General features: G+C 53.0%; 1 protein-coding gene across 3 annotated transcripts in view; it reads right to left on the reverse strand.

Moving 5' to 3' along the window:
- PHF2 (PHD finger protein 2) overlaps positions 1–12559 on the reverse strand; it is a 94554-nt gene that overhangs the window by 38873 nt on the left and 43122 nt on the right. For all 3 annotated transcript variants that reach the window (XM_067744890.1, XM_067744891.1, XM_067744889.1), the window contains exon 2: positions 4091–4176. In XM_067744890.1, the coding sequence (XP_067600991.1) occupies positions 4091–4176 (86 nt within the window). The remainder of the gene's footprint in view (positions 1–4090; positions 4177–12559) is intronic.

Consider the following 12559-nt stretch of genomic DNA (forward strand, 5'->3'; position numbering starts at 1 on the left):
TCAGGACCCCTCCCACCTGGCCTCCCCTCAGATTTGCCCTCAAACAGCACCAACCCTGTCCTTCCCTGCTGGGACCTTTGCTGCCATGACAGACCACAACTCACAGGCAGGGCAGGCCAGCGTCACCTGCTGTGCCCTCTGCCCTCCCCACCCCCTGCCCACTCCCTCAGGCTGTCCTATTGTCACACATGCTCCAAGGGCACTGGACACACCCACCTTGGACTTTTTACAAGTGAGCATACACACCTGTCCCTACTGGGCTGTGACACATGTGTGCACACACATTCACATGCATGCGCACCCACACACAAGCACACATGCCCCTACTGGACTGGGACAGGCACGTGCACACTAGCACACACATACACACACACACACGCAAGCACAAACGCGCACACGCATACACACTAACGTTTGCCCCTACTGGACTTGGAGCCCCCAGAGGGAAGGAAGCTATTTCCTTGATACCCTTGCCCCCATTCAGGGCAGCCACAGATAACTCGGTGAGTGAAGATGGGCCAGGCATGGAGACCATCCCTGGGGGCTGCCTGGAAGGGTTTGAAACAGGCTGTGATGAGACTGGAGGTGAGGGAGACCTGGTGGGGCCCTCAGGGTGCCTGTCCTTCACAGACGGGGACAGGGTGGGGGCTGCAGTCCTCCTGCATCCCGGTGGTTGTGGGGATGAAGGGAGCTGACAACTGCCCCTGAGTAGGACCTGCCTAAAGCAAGAAGGGGAAAGCGCTAGGTGGGTGGTGGCTGAGCTGACCTCTCCAAACTGCCACCCCTTCCCCGTCTCATCAAGTCATAGCTCCTTGAGACTGTCTCCTACAACAGGTGATATTTACATCATGCTTGGTCTCCAAGACCAAGGTGTGAGTGGATACTATGGAAATCTGTCAAGATCCTACGAAGAGAGGTCTGGAGCTGGAACTTCTGGTGGCAGCACCAGGCAGACAGGAGATCCAAAGGGATCCAACTATCTTGTAGTCATGTGACCCTAGGCAAGTTACTAGGTATCTCTGTGCTTCACCATTAATGCTAGTCCTGGCTTCCCAGGCTCCTCGTGAGCATGGAGTGCCCTGTGTCAGAAGGCCATGTGGGGAAACCAAGTCTTGGAGGGGGCATGCAGCCCAGCGATAGCAGACATGCAGGGGAGCAGTGGGCAGCAGGAGAGAGAAGCAGCATCTCCACTGCCTGCCAGGAGCTGGGCCTGAGAAGTGCATGCTGACCAGGGGCCAGTGGCAGTCCTGGGCCACCTGGGCTTCCCAGGCCCTCACTCGGGACTGGGCAGCTCCAAGAACCTCGTGGAGAGGCTGGAATACACCTGATACTGTGGCTGGAGCGGGTATGCTGGGACCACAGCCAAAGATGAAGCTGTGAGGCAGGGTCTGAGCTCCATGGGGCTACCCTTGAACCCCTCTGCAGCCCTGGCTGGTGGGCTCCCTCCCTCCCCAGGTCCCATGACCCTCCTAAGCCCAGAGGCTGAGACTTCTCCTGCCTATGGTGGCCCAAGGCACCCTCTGACAAGGTGCCCAGGAGACAGCAGGAAGCTGGTGGGTCTCAGTGGGCCCCCCGGGTTATGGGGGCAAGAGGTGTCCCTAAGGCAATCAGCACCAGAGCCCGGCCCACCGTCCTAAGCGTGGTTCATCCCACCAGGAAGATGTGACAGCTACACCCGCCTCAGGCAGGAGGAAAGTAAGAAATTAGTAAGTAACCTCTTAAGCAGTCATAGCGCTAACAAGAGGCAACACCAGGATTCAGAACCCCTTTAAGGGCCATGTCACCCGCTTCCCGTGAGCCTTCGTGTCAGTAAGGATACCTTGCCGAGTTCCCACAGGGACTCCTGGGTCTCACTCTAAATTTGTGAATTGCGTAAACCTGTGGGCCTGAGGGTCACAGACCAAAATCAGTCCAAGGGACAGGTGGCAACAGCGTGGGGAGAGAACCCCGAGATCTGGTAAGACACGCAAAGCTAGAGGGATATGGCCTCAGGCCCAGCTCACCCTGGGAACTCCGCCTCCATCCCATCACGGTGCTCCATTCCCCAACTCTATCCTGTTCTGGTCCTCCCCCTGCCATCCCCACCTCACTGTGCCCGTCACAAACCTCACCCAGGCCAGGGCAAGGAAAGGAGGCAGGCTCATGGGCTTAGGTGGCCCCCAGGGGGCACAGGGTCATCGAGGGGCCTTACTGTGGAAGGTGTGACTGGAATCCAAGCAGAAAAAACCAACCAGTGTGTCACAGACAGGCTCTGGTCAGGGCACACACATGTAAAATAAAGGGTGATGGGCAATCTAGGAGTGCACACTGGCGGAAGATGCTAAAATCAGTGCCTTCGTCCCTGATGGGCACACGGGCCTCAATAACAACAAGAAGTCTGGTTCACAGAATTTACAAATCACATATGCACGCACACACGCGTGCACACATGCAAGACACACATACACACACACAGCCAAGGAGGGGCTGCCAGGTCCTGCCAGGCTGAAGTCCCACACTGTCTGCTGATCTAGAACAGCGCTCACAGAGGTGGCCCTGCCCCCCACCCTCCCTGAGCACCTGCCAGGGTAGCGCCTACCCAGGCACTCAGCTCTATATGGTAGGGGGTTGTCTCCCGGCCCCAGCCCTGATCAGCCCCCCACCCCACACCCAGGGCCACGAGATGCAGGACCTGGGTCCACACCCTGTTTGTCTCTCCCAGGCCCTGAGCTTTCCTGGAGGTTCATGAGGCGCCAGAAATTCAGGTTAAGCCACGGGGTGACAGTCATCCTCCTGTATCTGCTGCAAAGCAGTTACCAGGAGGATCGGGTCGTTTAGGGGAGTTGTGTTGTGAGCATCAGTGCTGCCAACTTCTAGGGGTATGAGGGTAAGTCAGGAACTTGAGAATCTTCATGCCTAGGAAGTTCAGAAGCCACCAGGCCTTTTCTTCTTCATCTTCTCATGCATTTACCTCATGCCCACATGCGCTGGAGGGCAGAGCACAAGAGCCGAAATGAATACAGCTCCCATGGTCACTTAGTGATGATGGGGCACAGGCCAGGCACAAAGAGAGGCCCAAGAAAAGTCAAGGAGAGGTGAGACCCCACTTCACCCAGCTTCCTAAGGGGCTGGGCTGGGCTCCCTTGGCTGGCCACGACTCACAGAACAGGGGTGCTGGAGGTGGGCTTTCACCCTGTGCTGGTGTCCTCCCTCTATGCCCACTGGATCCACAGGACTCGCTCCACAAGGACTACAGGGGTCCAGCCCCAGAAGGTCATGGCACTTCCCCCACACAGACCCGGCCTTAGAACTTGCCTCCCAGCCATGATGTGGGCCACCCTGGATGAGCCTGTGCCTTGGGGAGCCCCCACTGGGCCTCCCACGCCCCCAGAGGGCCAGATGGAAGGGGAGGAGGATAAAGTCCTTGTAATGCACAAATAGTTTGAGAAAGAGAATTCTTTTGCATTTCAAAAATACAAAATTCCTTGGCTGTATACTTCAATTAAAAAAAAAAAACAACTATTATTTTTCCTCCCTGTACTCTCACTTATTAATAATGTAGAACTGACAGGAAATAAAATGTTTTTCATTGCTGGAAAAAAAAAAGAGAGAGAAAGGTGAACACCTAAGATTCCATGCAGGGGGTGCTAGAGAAGGGAAGGAGAGCAAATCTGCAACAATGCACATTCCTGGACCCCTGCAGAGAGATGGCCAGCTGGGCAGAGCTGGGCAGGGCTGGGATGGATGGTCCCTTGGACATTTCCCAGCCTATGTACCCATCTCAGGTTGCCTGGTCACTGCAAATGCTGGACTTTGCAACCCCTGCCCAGGCCTTTGAAGGCTGGTGGGCTCTTTGCAAAGGCCGTGAGGGGCCCCAGCTGCATGTGCAGGCAGGAGATGACCAGGAGGGGCCACAGTGGGCCCAGCAAGGCCATGAGGGGCAATAAATGAGGCAGGAGGTGGTTCCTAGATACCAGAGTCCCCTGGCTGCAACTACACAGGGCGGTTCACGTCAGCAAGGTGGGGTCCAGTTGGGGTTGGGGTCAAGGCCAAGCAGAGACCCTGCTCCCATTGTCAGATCCGAGGAGCAGCAGCATGGTGCTATACTTACGGGTGGACTTCCCATGGGTTTTCTCACAGTTTGGGCAGTGGTATATGTCGATGTCTGGGGCCTCCTCCTCTTCCACTCCAACACAGCTGAAACGAAGGAGAAACAGACATCATTAACAGCAGTCAGCTGGCTCCTCAAGAGCTTCCCCTGCAAAGATCTGCAGCACCTCCCACTCACTTTTCAAGAGAAAGGGCAGGGTAGCATGACGGCAGCTGGGGCAGAGTGTGTGTGGGGACAGTGGCCCACATGGATGGGATGGGAGACTCGAAGTGGAGAGGGAGGGTCAAGGAAGACCTCACCATATGTGACTGGGAAAGCCAGAGGGAACCAGCCATCCTTTGGGCCTGCCTCCATGAGGGCCGTTACTGCCCTGTCCCCACAGAGCCCAGGGAGGTTGAGGCCGGGGGGTGGGGGGTGGGGGGGCGTGTCTCAGAGCCAGGGCACCCCCACCATTTCACCATAGGCAGTTTGCAGCCATAGGCAGGGCCCCTCCAGACCCCGTGAAGGGGACGGCTTTAAGTCACCTTCCCCAGGGAGCTGTACCATGGTGCTGGAACAACTGGATATCAAAACGGTGAAGTTGAACCCCTACCTCACACCATATACAAAAAATTAACTGAAGATGGATTAACAATCTAAATATAAGAGCTAAAACTGTAACACCCTTAGAAGAAAACACAGGAGTGAATCTTCATGACCATGGATTTGGGCATGGATTCCTAGAAATGACACCAAAAGCACAAGAAACAAAAGGAAAAAGACATAAATTAGACATCATCAAACTTTAAAACTTTTCTGCATTAAAGGACACTATCAAGAAAGTGAAAAGGCACTATGCAGAATGGGAGAAAATATTTGCAAATCATATTACCTGATAAGGGTCTATCATGCAGAATGCATAAAGAACTTTACAAAACAACAAAAAGACAAATCAATTTAAAAATGGTCAAAGGATCTGAACAGACATTTCTCCAAAGAAGAAATACAAATGGCCAAGAAGCTCATGAAGAGAAGCTCAACACCCTTAAGTCATCTGGATGCCACTGAAATGCAAATCAAAACCATGAGATACCACTATACACTCACTCGGATGGCTATAATTTTAAAAAGAAAAAAACAAACAGGAAACTAGCAAGTGCTGGTGAAGATGTGGAGAAATTAGAACCCTCTCACGTTCATGGTGGGAACATAAAATGGTACATTTTCTATGCAAAACAGTATGGTGGTTCCTCAAAAAGTTAAACAGAAAATTATAATATGACCTGGCAATTCCACTCCAAGGTATAGACCCACAAAGAACTAAGAAGAGTTTCTCAAACAAATCCTTGTATACAAATGTTAACAGCAGCATTAGTCACAATAGCCAAAAGATGGAAGCAACCCAAATGTCTGTCAACTGATGAATGGCTGAACAAATTGCAGTGCCGCCATACAATGGAGTAGTATTCAGCCTTAAAAAGGAATGAAGTGCTGATGCACACTACAACAAGGATGAGCCTCAAAAGCATTGTGCTGAGTGAAGGAAACCAGACACAGAAGGCCACATATTGTGATTCCATTTACATGATCATGCCCAGAATAGGTAAATGCAGAGAGACAGAGGCCGACTGGCAGCACCAGAGGGTGGGGGCAGAGGGGAATGGGGAGTGACTGTTTAGTGCACACAGAGTTTCCTTTTGGTGTGAAAATGTTCTGGAACTAGATAGAGGTGATGGTTGCACAACACTGTGAATGTATTAAATGCCACCAAACTGTTCGCTTTAAAATGGTTAATTTTATGTTATGTGAATTTTATCTCAAAAAAGAAAGAGAAAAGAACCTGGTGGCCCTGTGAGAGTGACACCACCCATCATCACTAAGGCTGGCTGAGTGCTGACTCTGCATCTGGTAGCATCAAGAACTCTACATTCATTTTTTTGCAACAACCTTGCGGTAATCGGGATAATTATCATTAGCCCTATTGTACAATGAGGAAACTGAGGCACGAGAGGTTAGCTGTCTGCCCACACCCAAAGGTCTCCTCACCGTTCAGAGGGACAGTTCTCCCCCCACCCTCAGCCACTGGCCCAGGAGGAGCACTCAGCAGACAAGACCCTCTGCAGGCCACCAACGCCCCAGGGTCCCTGGGCAGGACACTGCCTGCCACAGCTGCCGCAGTCCGACAGCCCTGGGAACAGAGCCTGAAGCCCAGAAAGACCTTGGCAAGTGTTTTTTGAAAACATAAAGTTCGGTCTTCACTTCAGAACGTAAACGGTAATAAAGTGAAAGAAATCTAGAGTCAGATGTAAAAGACAAAGCCATCAAAATCAGAACATGAGGGCACATTTGCTCTCATGACGCAAAGTGACTTTCTAAACAAACAAACAAAAAAGAAAATGGAAAGGAAAACGGAGAGGACACTGATGGATTGAAACAGTGCTCCAAATCATGAAAACAAACTTCAAAGTGCTATGAAAAGTATGTACAGCAAATATAGCAAAGTTTTTCTACTCTTCCTCCATGAACTATATATACTGTGGGGATCTCCCAACAGAACAGGGCAGAGCCAGGAACAGAATAGGCACATGCTACAGCTGTGTGAGAAGGATACCCAACCTCACTAACCACCCATGAAAGGCAAGCTAAAATCACAATACATATCATTTTCAACTGACAAATTAACCAAAACCGAACACATTAAACTGGTAGCATGCCACATTGGCAAAGGCACAGTGAGGACAGTAAACACAGCCAGATCTTCCCAGCCCCCAGGCATGGGGCACTGCCTGGAGGCTGGGGCAGCAGAGGACAGCTTCTCTCCACCCAGGAGGAGGAAGAGCTGGCTCACCTGAACCCCCACCCCCTACCCAGGGCTAGCCCACCAGGCCTGACCCTCTGCTCCTTCCCTACCAGTCTTCTCCAAGCCCCTGCCTTCCAGAGTCAGGCTACAGAAGGGTCCTGTGCCTTGGGTCGCCTCTGCATGGCAGGCCCGAGCTGGCTGTCCTCAGTTTGCTCATCCATAAAGTGGGCTCATGATACCAGCGATCACACCAGGGTGAAGATGGCTCAAACCCAGCAACTGTAGAACTGGGCACACAGTGAGCCCCCATCACCCATACCCACCAGGAGCCATGGACTGAGACAAAGGCAGAGCCCTGCAACTGCTCAGGATTGGCCAGGTCCAGAGACTAGACCCAGAAGTTACACCCCACGTCCACACCTGGAGTCCTGTGAAAATTAATAAACAGACCCTCATTTAAAATGGAGTCAGGAGGCCATAAGGGAGAGCTCTTACACCCTATCACTCAGTGTCAGTTATAGACCCAGAGGAAGAGTCTACACCTTTGTATCTCCAACAGGAAGAATGTTACTACTTTACTACCCAGAAGGAGGAAGAATTTCTCCTTGCCTGGCAACAGCCCAGCCAACCAAAGGCTGTCACACTTAGCCAATGAAAGCCACTATATTTCGAACTCCCAGTTTCCTCCAATGGACTCTTGTTTTACAACAGCTCCTCCCAACTCTCCCTTCTCCTCTATAAAAGAATGTTACTCTCCTTTGTTCCCTGGACTTTCCTGTGGCTTGCCAGAGATTGCATGTCCCAAATTGCAGTTCTTTGCGGTGCCTGAATAAACCCATTTTGCTGGTAAAACAGCTGGCTGTGTTATGATTTTAGGTCAACAGCGCATACTGCACGTCCACACTGGACAGGGGCTCCAGGCTATCTTCTCACTGGCAGCCCCTGGAGCTCACAAACACTGAGGATGGCCGACCTCCCCTGATGGGTCTGCCTCTGTCCCATGGCCCGGTGTGAACCCCTGCCTGCCCAGGTCCCAGGGGCCCCAGGGACAAACAAGGAGGCTGCAGCAGGTTCTGCTGCAAGGCCTCTATGTGCCGGCACTGACCCTACAGGTGGGCAGGATGTCTGAGGTCAGATGACACAGACTTAGGGCCCTTGCAGGAGGTCGGGAGTCAGGTGCACCTTGGAAGGTCCAAGGGGCTTCTCTGATGGAGGCTCCAGGTCAATCAAAAGGAAGGAAACCAATGTGCCTTAAAATACAAAACCCCACTTGGCGTTCCTCAGGCCTAGTTACTGGGACTGGCTCCCCCAAACACCACCTGCTGGTCCCACACATCCCTGAAGCCTCATCATGCTCTGGAAAGCCCACGGCAGGGGCCCCTGTGACAGGTGTGGAAGCTGAGACACGGGAGTCACGACCATGTGCACTGTGCATGACACCCCAACTCCACCCCTGGGGGTCTTTAGAACACCACCACCTGGTGGGCTCAGGTCTCACCTGGGCCAGGATGGGTCTGGCTGTTTGCTATGTTGTGCAGGAAGGCCCCGGGACTGAAAGAGAAAGTGAGAAGCAGGGAAGGTGGGTTCTGTTCTGCTGGGAACACCTTAGAGCTACCCCTCACCTAGGAGGGGCAGACAGGCCACCCACCCCATGGAGACCACTGCTGGCTCACAACAAGAGCTGGGCACCCAAGGACTGCCCTGATGGACGTGGGGGGCTCAGCACACCCAGCCTGCTAGTCCTCCTGTGTCTACAGCAAGGCACCCAAGAGCCTCACCTGTCCCCTGCCCCCTGCCCCTTGTAGGACTGCAACAGACGAAAGCTCTATGAGGATACAATGAGCTTCTTGGTGGAAGGTGGGCATCACTCTCCTGGGAAGCAGGCACTAGAGCCTGCCATACACTCCAGGCCCAAGCAGGGGCTCGAAGTTACCTGCAAATGGTCCAAGGGAGAAAGGAGGATGAGGGGCATCACCTGCAAGCTGGGCCCTGGACATGTCTGGGCCCAGCTGCATCCGTGTCCCCAAGATCATCACAACTGCACAAGGTAGCCCCAGCTGCAGCCTGGGAGGGTCAGCCAGGCCTTGGGCTGGGCTGGCCAGGTGAGCACACTGTGGTGACTGGGGGAGGGCATAAGGGTAAGAGGGAGAGGGGCAGAGGCAGGGAGAGAGAGTGGGGGAGGTAACTCAGGGCACAGGGGAAAAGACCAGCAGCTGGGAGAGGTGTTGTGGGGCCAAGGCAGGGGAGCCCTACACAAACCTCAAGGCTAGATGGGGACAGAATCACCCAGGACATCAGTTCTGAAACAGAGCTCCAACTGCGACAGCCCTGACACCTTGGAGAAAAGACGCATTCAGCCAGATAATTGTGGCGTTTGTCCTTTTTAACTCTGGTGAGAGCAGCAGTCCCCCAAGCACCCCATAGGCCACATGGCCTCCTAAAGGACAGAAGCTTCAGGGGCCAAATCCAGCCTGCCCAGCCCCAGTGCCCAGGATGGAAAGCCGTGGCCCACCCAGGGGGTGGGCAGCAGGCAGAAGCACAGGCTGCCAGGGCCACCTAAGACATCAACACGGATCCTGCTGACCCCGCTTTCCCTCCCTTGGAGAGAACCCAGGTCACTGGCACCCAGGACTCCAGGTGCCTAGGAGAAGACTCAAATGAATGAGTGATGTTTCCACCAACCTGTAGACCTCCCAGGGGCCCAGGGATGGCTCTGCCCATGTGACAGCTGAGGGAGAGGCTGGGACACAGACGGAGGTTGGACCCAGGCCTCACAGCATAAAGGGAACCTGGAAACCACCTGCCCAGCAAACGCAGACGGTAATGCAGAATGCTCTGGGCGGGCAGGATACTGCTAAACTAATTTAAAGATAAAAAGAATGAGGTAGATTTTTACATCCTGACATGGAAAGATATCCACAGTAATTGTAAACTGAAAAATCGTAGGTAATAGGAGAATGTGTATGGTATAATTTCTCTTGGTGGAAAACCCAGAACAAAATTATGGGGTGTGTGAATGTGTGTGTGTGTGTGTGTGTGTGTGTGTGTGTGCGTGAGTGTATGTGCACTGTATGTATGTGTGCATACATATGTAAGTTGCACATATGTGCATACATGTGTGTGCAAGTGTGTGTGTGGGCCCATGTGTTCCTGTCTATGTGCTCATTCAGTCCACCGCACTCACCTTGACACTGAGCGGGCAGGCGGTGAGAAACAAGGAGAGATGCAGCTGCATTTTCAGGGGCTCACGACCCAGTGGGGCCGGGAACTGGTTTGATCTGAGCCACGAGCAACCCCAGCATGCCAGAAAGTCAACCCCAAACAAATATTAAAGGTAATTTGGTACCCAGAGCCCAGTGAGTAGAAAGACAACAGAATTTTCAAAGGCAGAGGTGACTGGGGGATAAGACACCAAAGAAAATGACCAAGAAAAAGGGAACTGAGGGGTGGGAGGCTGCAGATTTCAGATACTTGCAAAGGTGGCAAAATCGTCAGAATTGCCAAAGTGGCCAGCCACCCTTGGGAAGTCCTGCTCCCAAGGAAGCCTGGGTTCCCTGCTCTTTGTGCAAAATCTGAATCTGCCTCTTGGAGATGCTCTGGTTGTGAGACCCTTGTGACACCAAGGGCCAGGGGGACCGAGAGAGGAAGCGGCTCTTCTGAGGTCGTCCCACAGTAATCCCTGCTCTGCCATCCAATAGGGCGACTTCCAGCAGGACTTTCTAGAATCCCAGCCCCAAGCATGCAGGGTATGACCTCATGGTGAGAGCCTTGCCAGAGGAGCTCCCGAGGGCACAGGCTCCTGGCCCAGCCTGGGCACCCCACCACACTCCTCTGCTCAGCTTTTGAGAATCAAGGCTGGAATTTTCTCATGAATCCACAATTAGATTGCATTGTGGTTTTTTTCTATTGTGTTGTCAAGAACGTTGATTTAACATAACCCAAAACTTCTGTAACACTGTTTTGACTTTTTTTTAAGTCAGGGGAGGAGCCTCAAAAAAGGAAGTGGCCCCTGTCAATTCCTGAGGGGAGGGGGACGGGCAAACCTCGCCTCACACGCCAGCCCCTGCAATGTAAAGCACGGCGGAGCTCAGAGGTGGCACGGTTGATGTGTCAATAATGGTCATGATGCGGGTGGGGCCACTGGGACCAGGCACTCATCCTGCCCATGGAGGAATGAACATGGGAAGCAGTCTCCCCAAATATGGTCGTGTGTGCCAAGAGCTTTAAGAAGGATTTTATCCTTCAGGCCAGTAATTCCACAACTACAAACCTGTTATAAGGCAGAAAGTAGAAATGCATACAAGAGTCACATGCAAGATGGTCCACCTCAAGATTATTTAAAACAGCGAAAAATTAGGAGCAGTAAACTTTTCCAGCCAGGAGGTCAGATACCCAGGTCATGCTATGCTCACACAGCAGAATATTATGCAGTCATCAAAACTCAGGTTTTATTTTTGAGTTTACATGTTTAAGATCTGCAGACACTAAAACTACAGCCCTGGCACACAGTGATACAGAAGGGCTCCACACTGGTGCCGGGCAGTGGCATGCTTGTTTTCTCTTTACACTTTTCTGTACTTTCCTAAATCACTGAAAATGAGTGTGTATTCTTTTTATAACAAGCAGCAAAATTCCTGCTTTATTTGGAAAGTCAGAACGGTGCCCCTTCCCAGCTCACCTCCTCCCACATTTCTTGGGTCCTGGTGCCCCACTGAGAAGGGCTCCTGAGCTGTCTACCCTGCAGCAAGGCTGGGACAGCCATCTCAGGGCCCCTGGGTCTCCCCCAGGGAGCCCAATGGAGGGGAGATGCCACGTTGGAGACAACAGGGAGAGGCAGGGCAGGCGGACACCTGCATGGAAGCCTGGGCTGGCCAAGGAGCCCTAGAAGGCATGGGGGTGCTCAGTGATTCCCCTCATGATGACTTCATCCTATGTCAAGCCAGCCCCACTTCACGGCCATCCCCTTCCTCCCTCATCCTCCCCCATTCCAGCCTGCAGTCTCCAAAGGATATCCAGAAACTGGTCACTGACACAATTCCACACGATGCAGCCATGGGGACCACAACTCGGTCACCACTCGGCTTCAAGATGGTCATCAGCCACATGTCAAACTTAAGGTGGTCCTTTAGGCCCTAATCGTGTAACCACCACTAAATCACTGAATGCCCAGCCACTAGTCCAGGAGCCACACAACTTTCTCCACACGACAGGGGAGAAATCACAGTGGGAGAAGGGAACTGACACCCTCAGAGCCACACATGGGCTCAAGGCAGTGTGTCTGGGTCCCACCTCGGGATGCCCCCAGGCAACAGCTGTCCATGGGTTTTGTGGTTTCACCCTAAGAGCCTCAGGCATGTTGTGCAAGGGCCTCTCTGAGAGGTCCGCATTTGCCAGGACCACGCGAAAAGGTGGCAAGAGCAGGTGGGGGCAGCCAAGTCTGTTTGCACCCCACAGCTCGTACACCAGGCTCAAGAGCCTTCACAGTTTCCAGTCAGCCAAGGGCCTGCTGTGCAGGAGTAGGTAGCAAACACTTTGCCACAGGAGGAGGTGGAGGGTGCAGTAAGGACTGGACCCCTGAGGCACCTGAGCCCTCATAGGACAAGTTCATAAAGAGGAGCAGGAAAGGGGAAAGAGAAAACAGCCAGACCTGACCCAGCTGGAAAAGTCTGGCCCCCAGGGAGAGGGGCGCC

The sequence above is a fragment of the Pseudorca crassidens genome, chromosome 7 (assembly GCF_039906515.1).
Source record: "Pseudorca crassidens isolate mPseCra1 chromosome 7, mPseCra1.hap1, whole genome shotgun sequence".
Lineage (NCBI taxonomy): Eukaryota > Metazoa > Chordata > Mammalia > Artiodactyla > Delphinidae > Pseudorca > Pseudorca crassidens.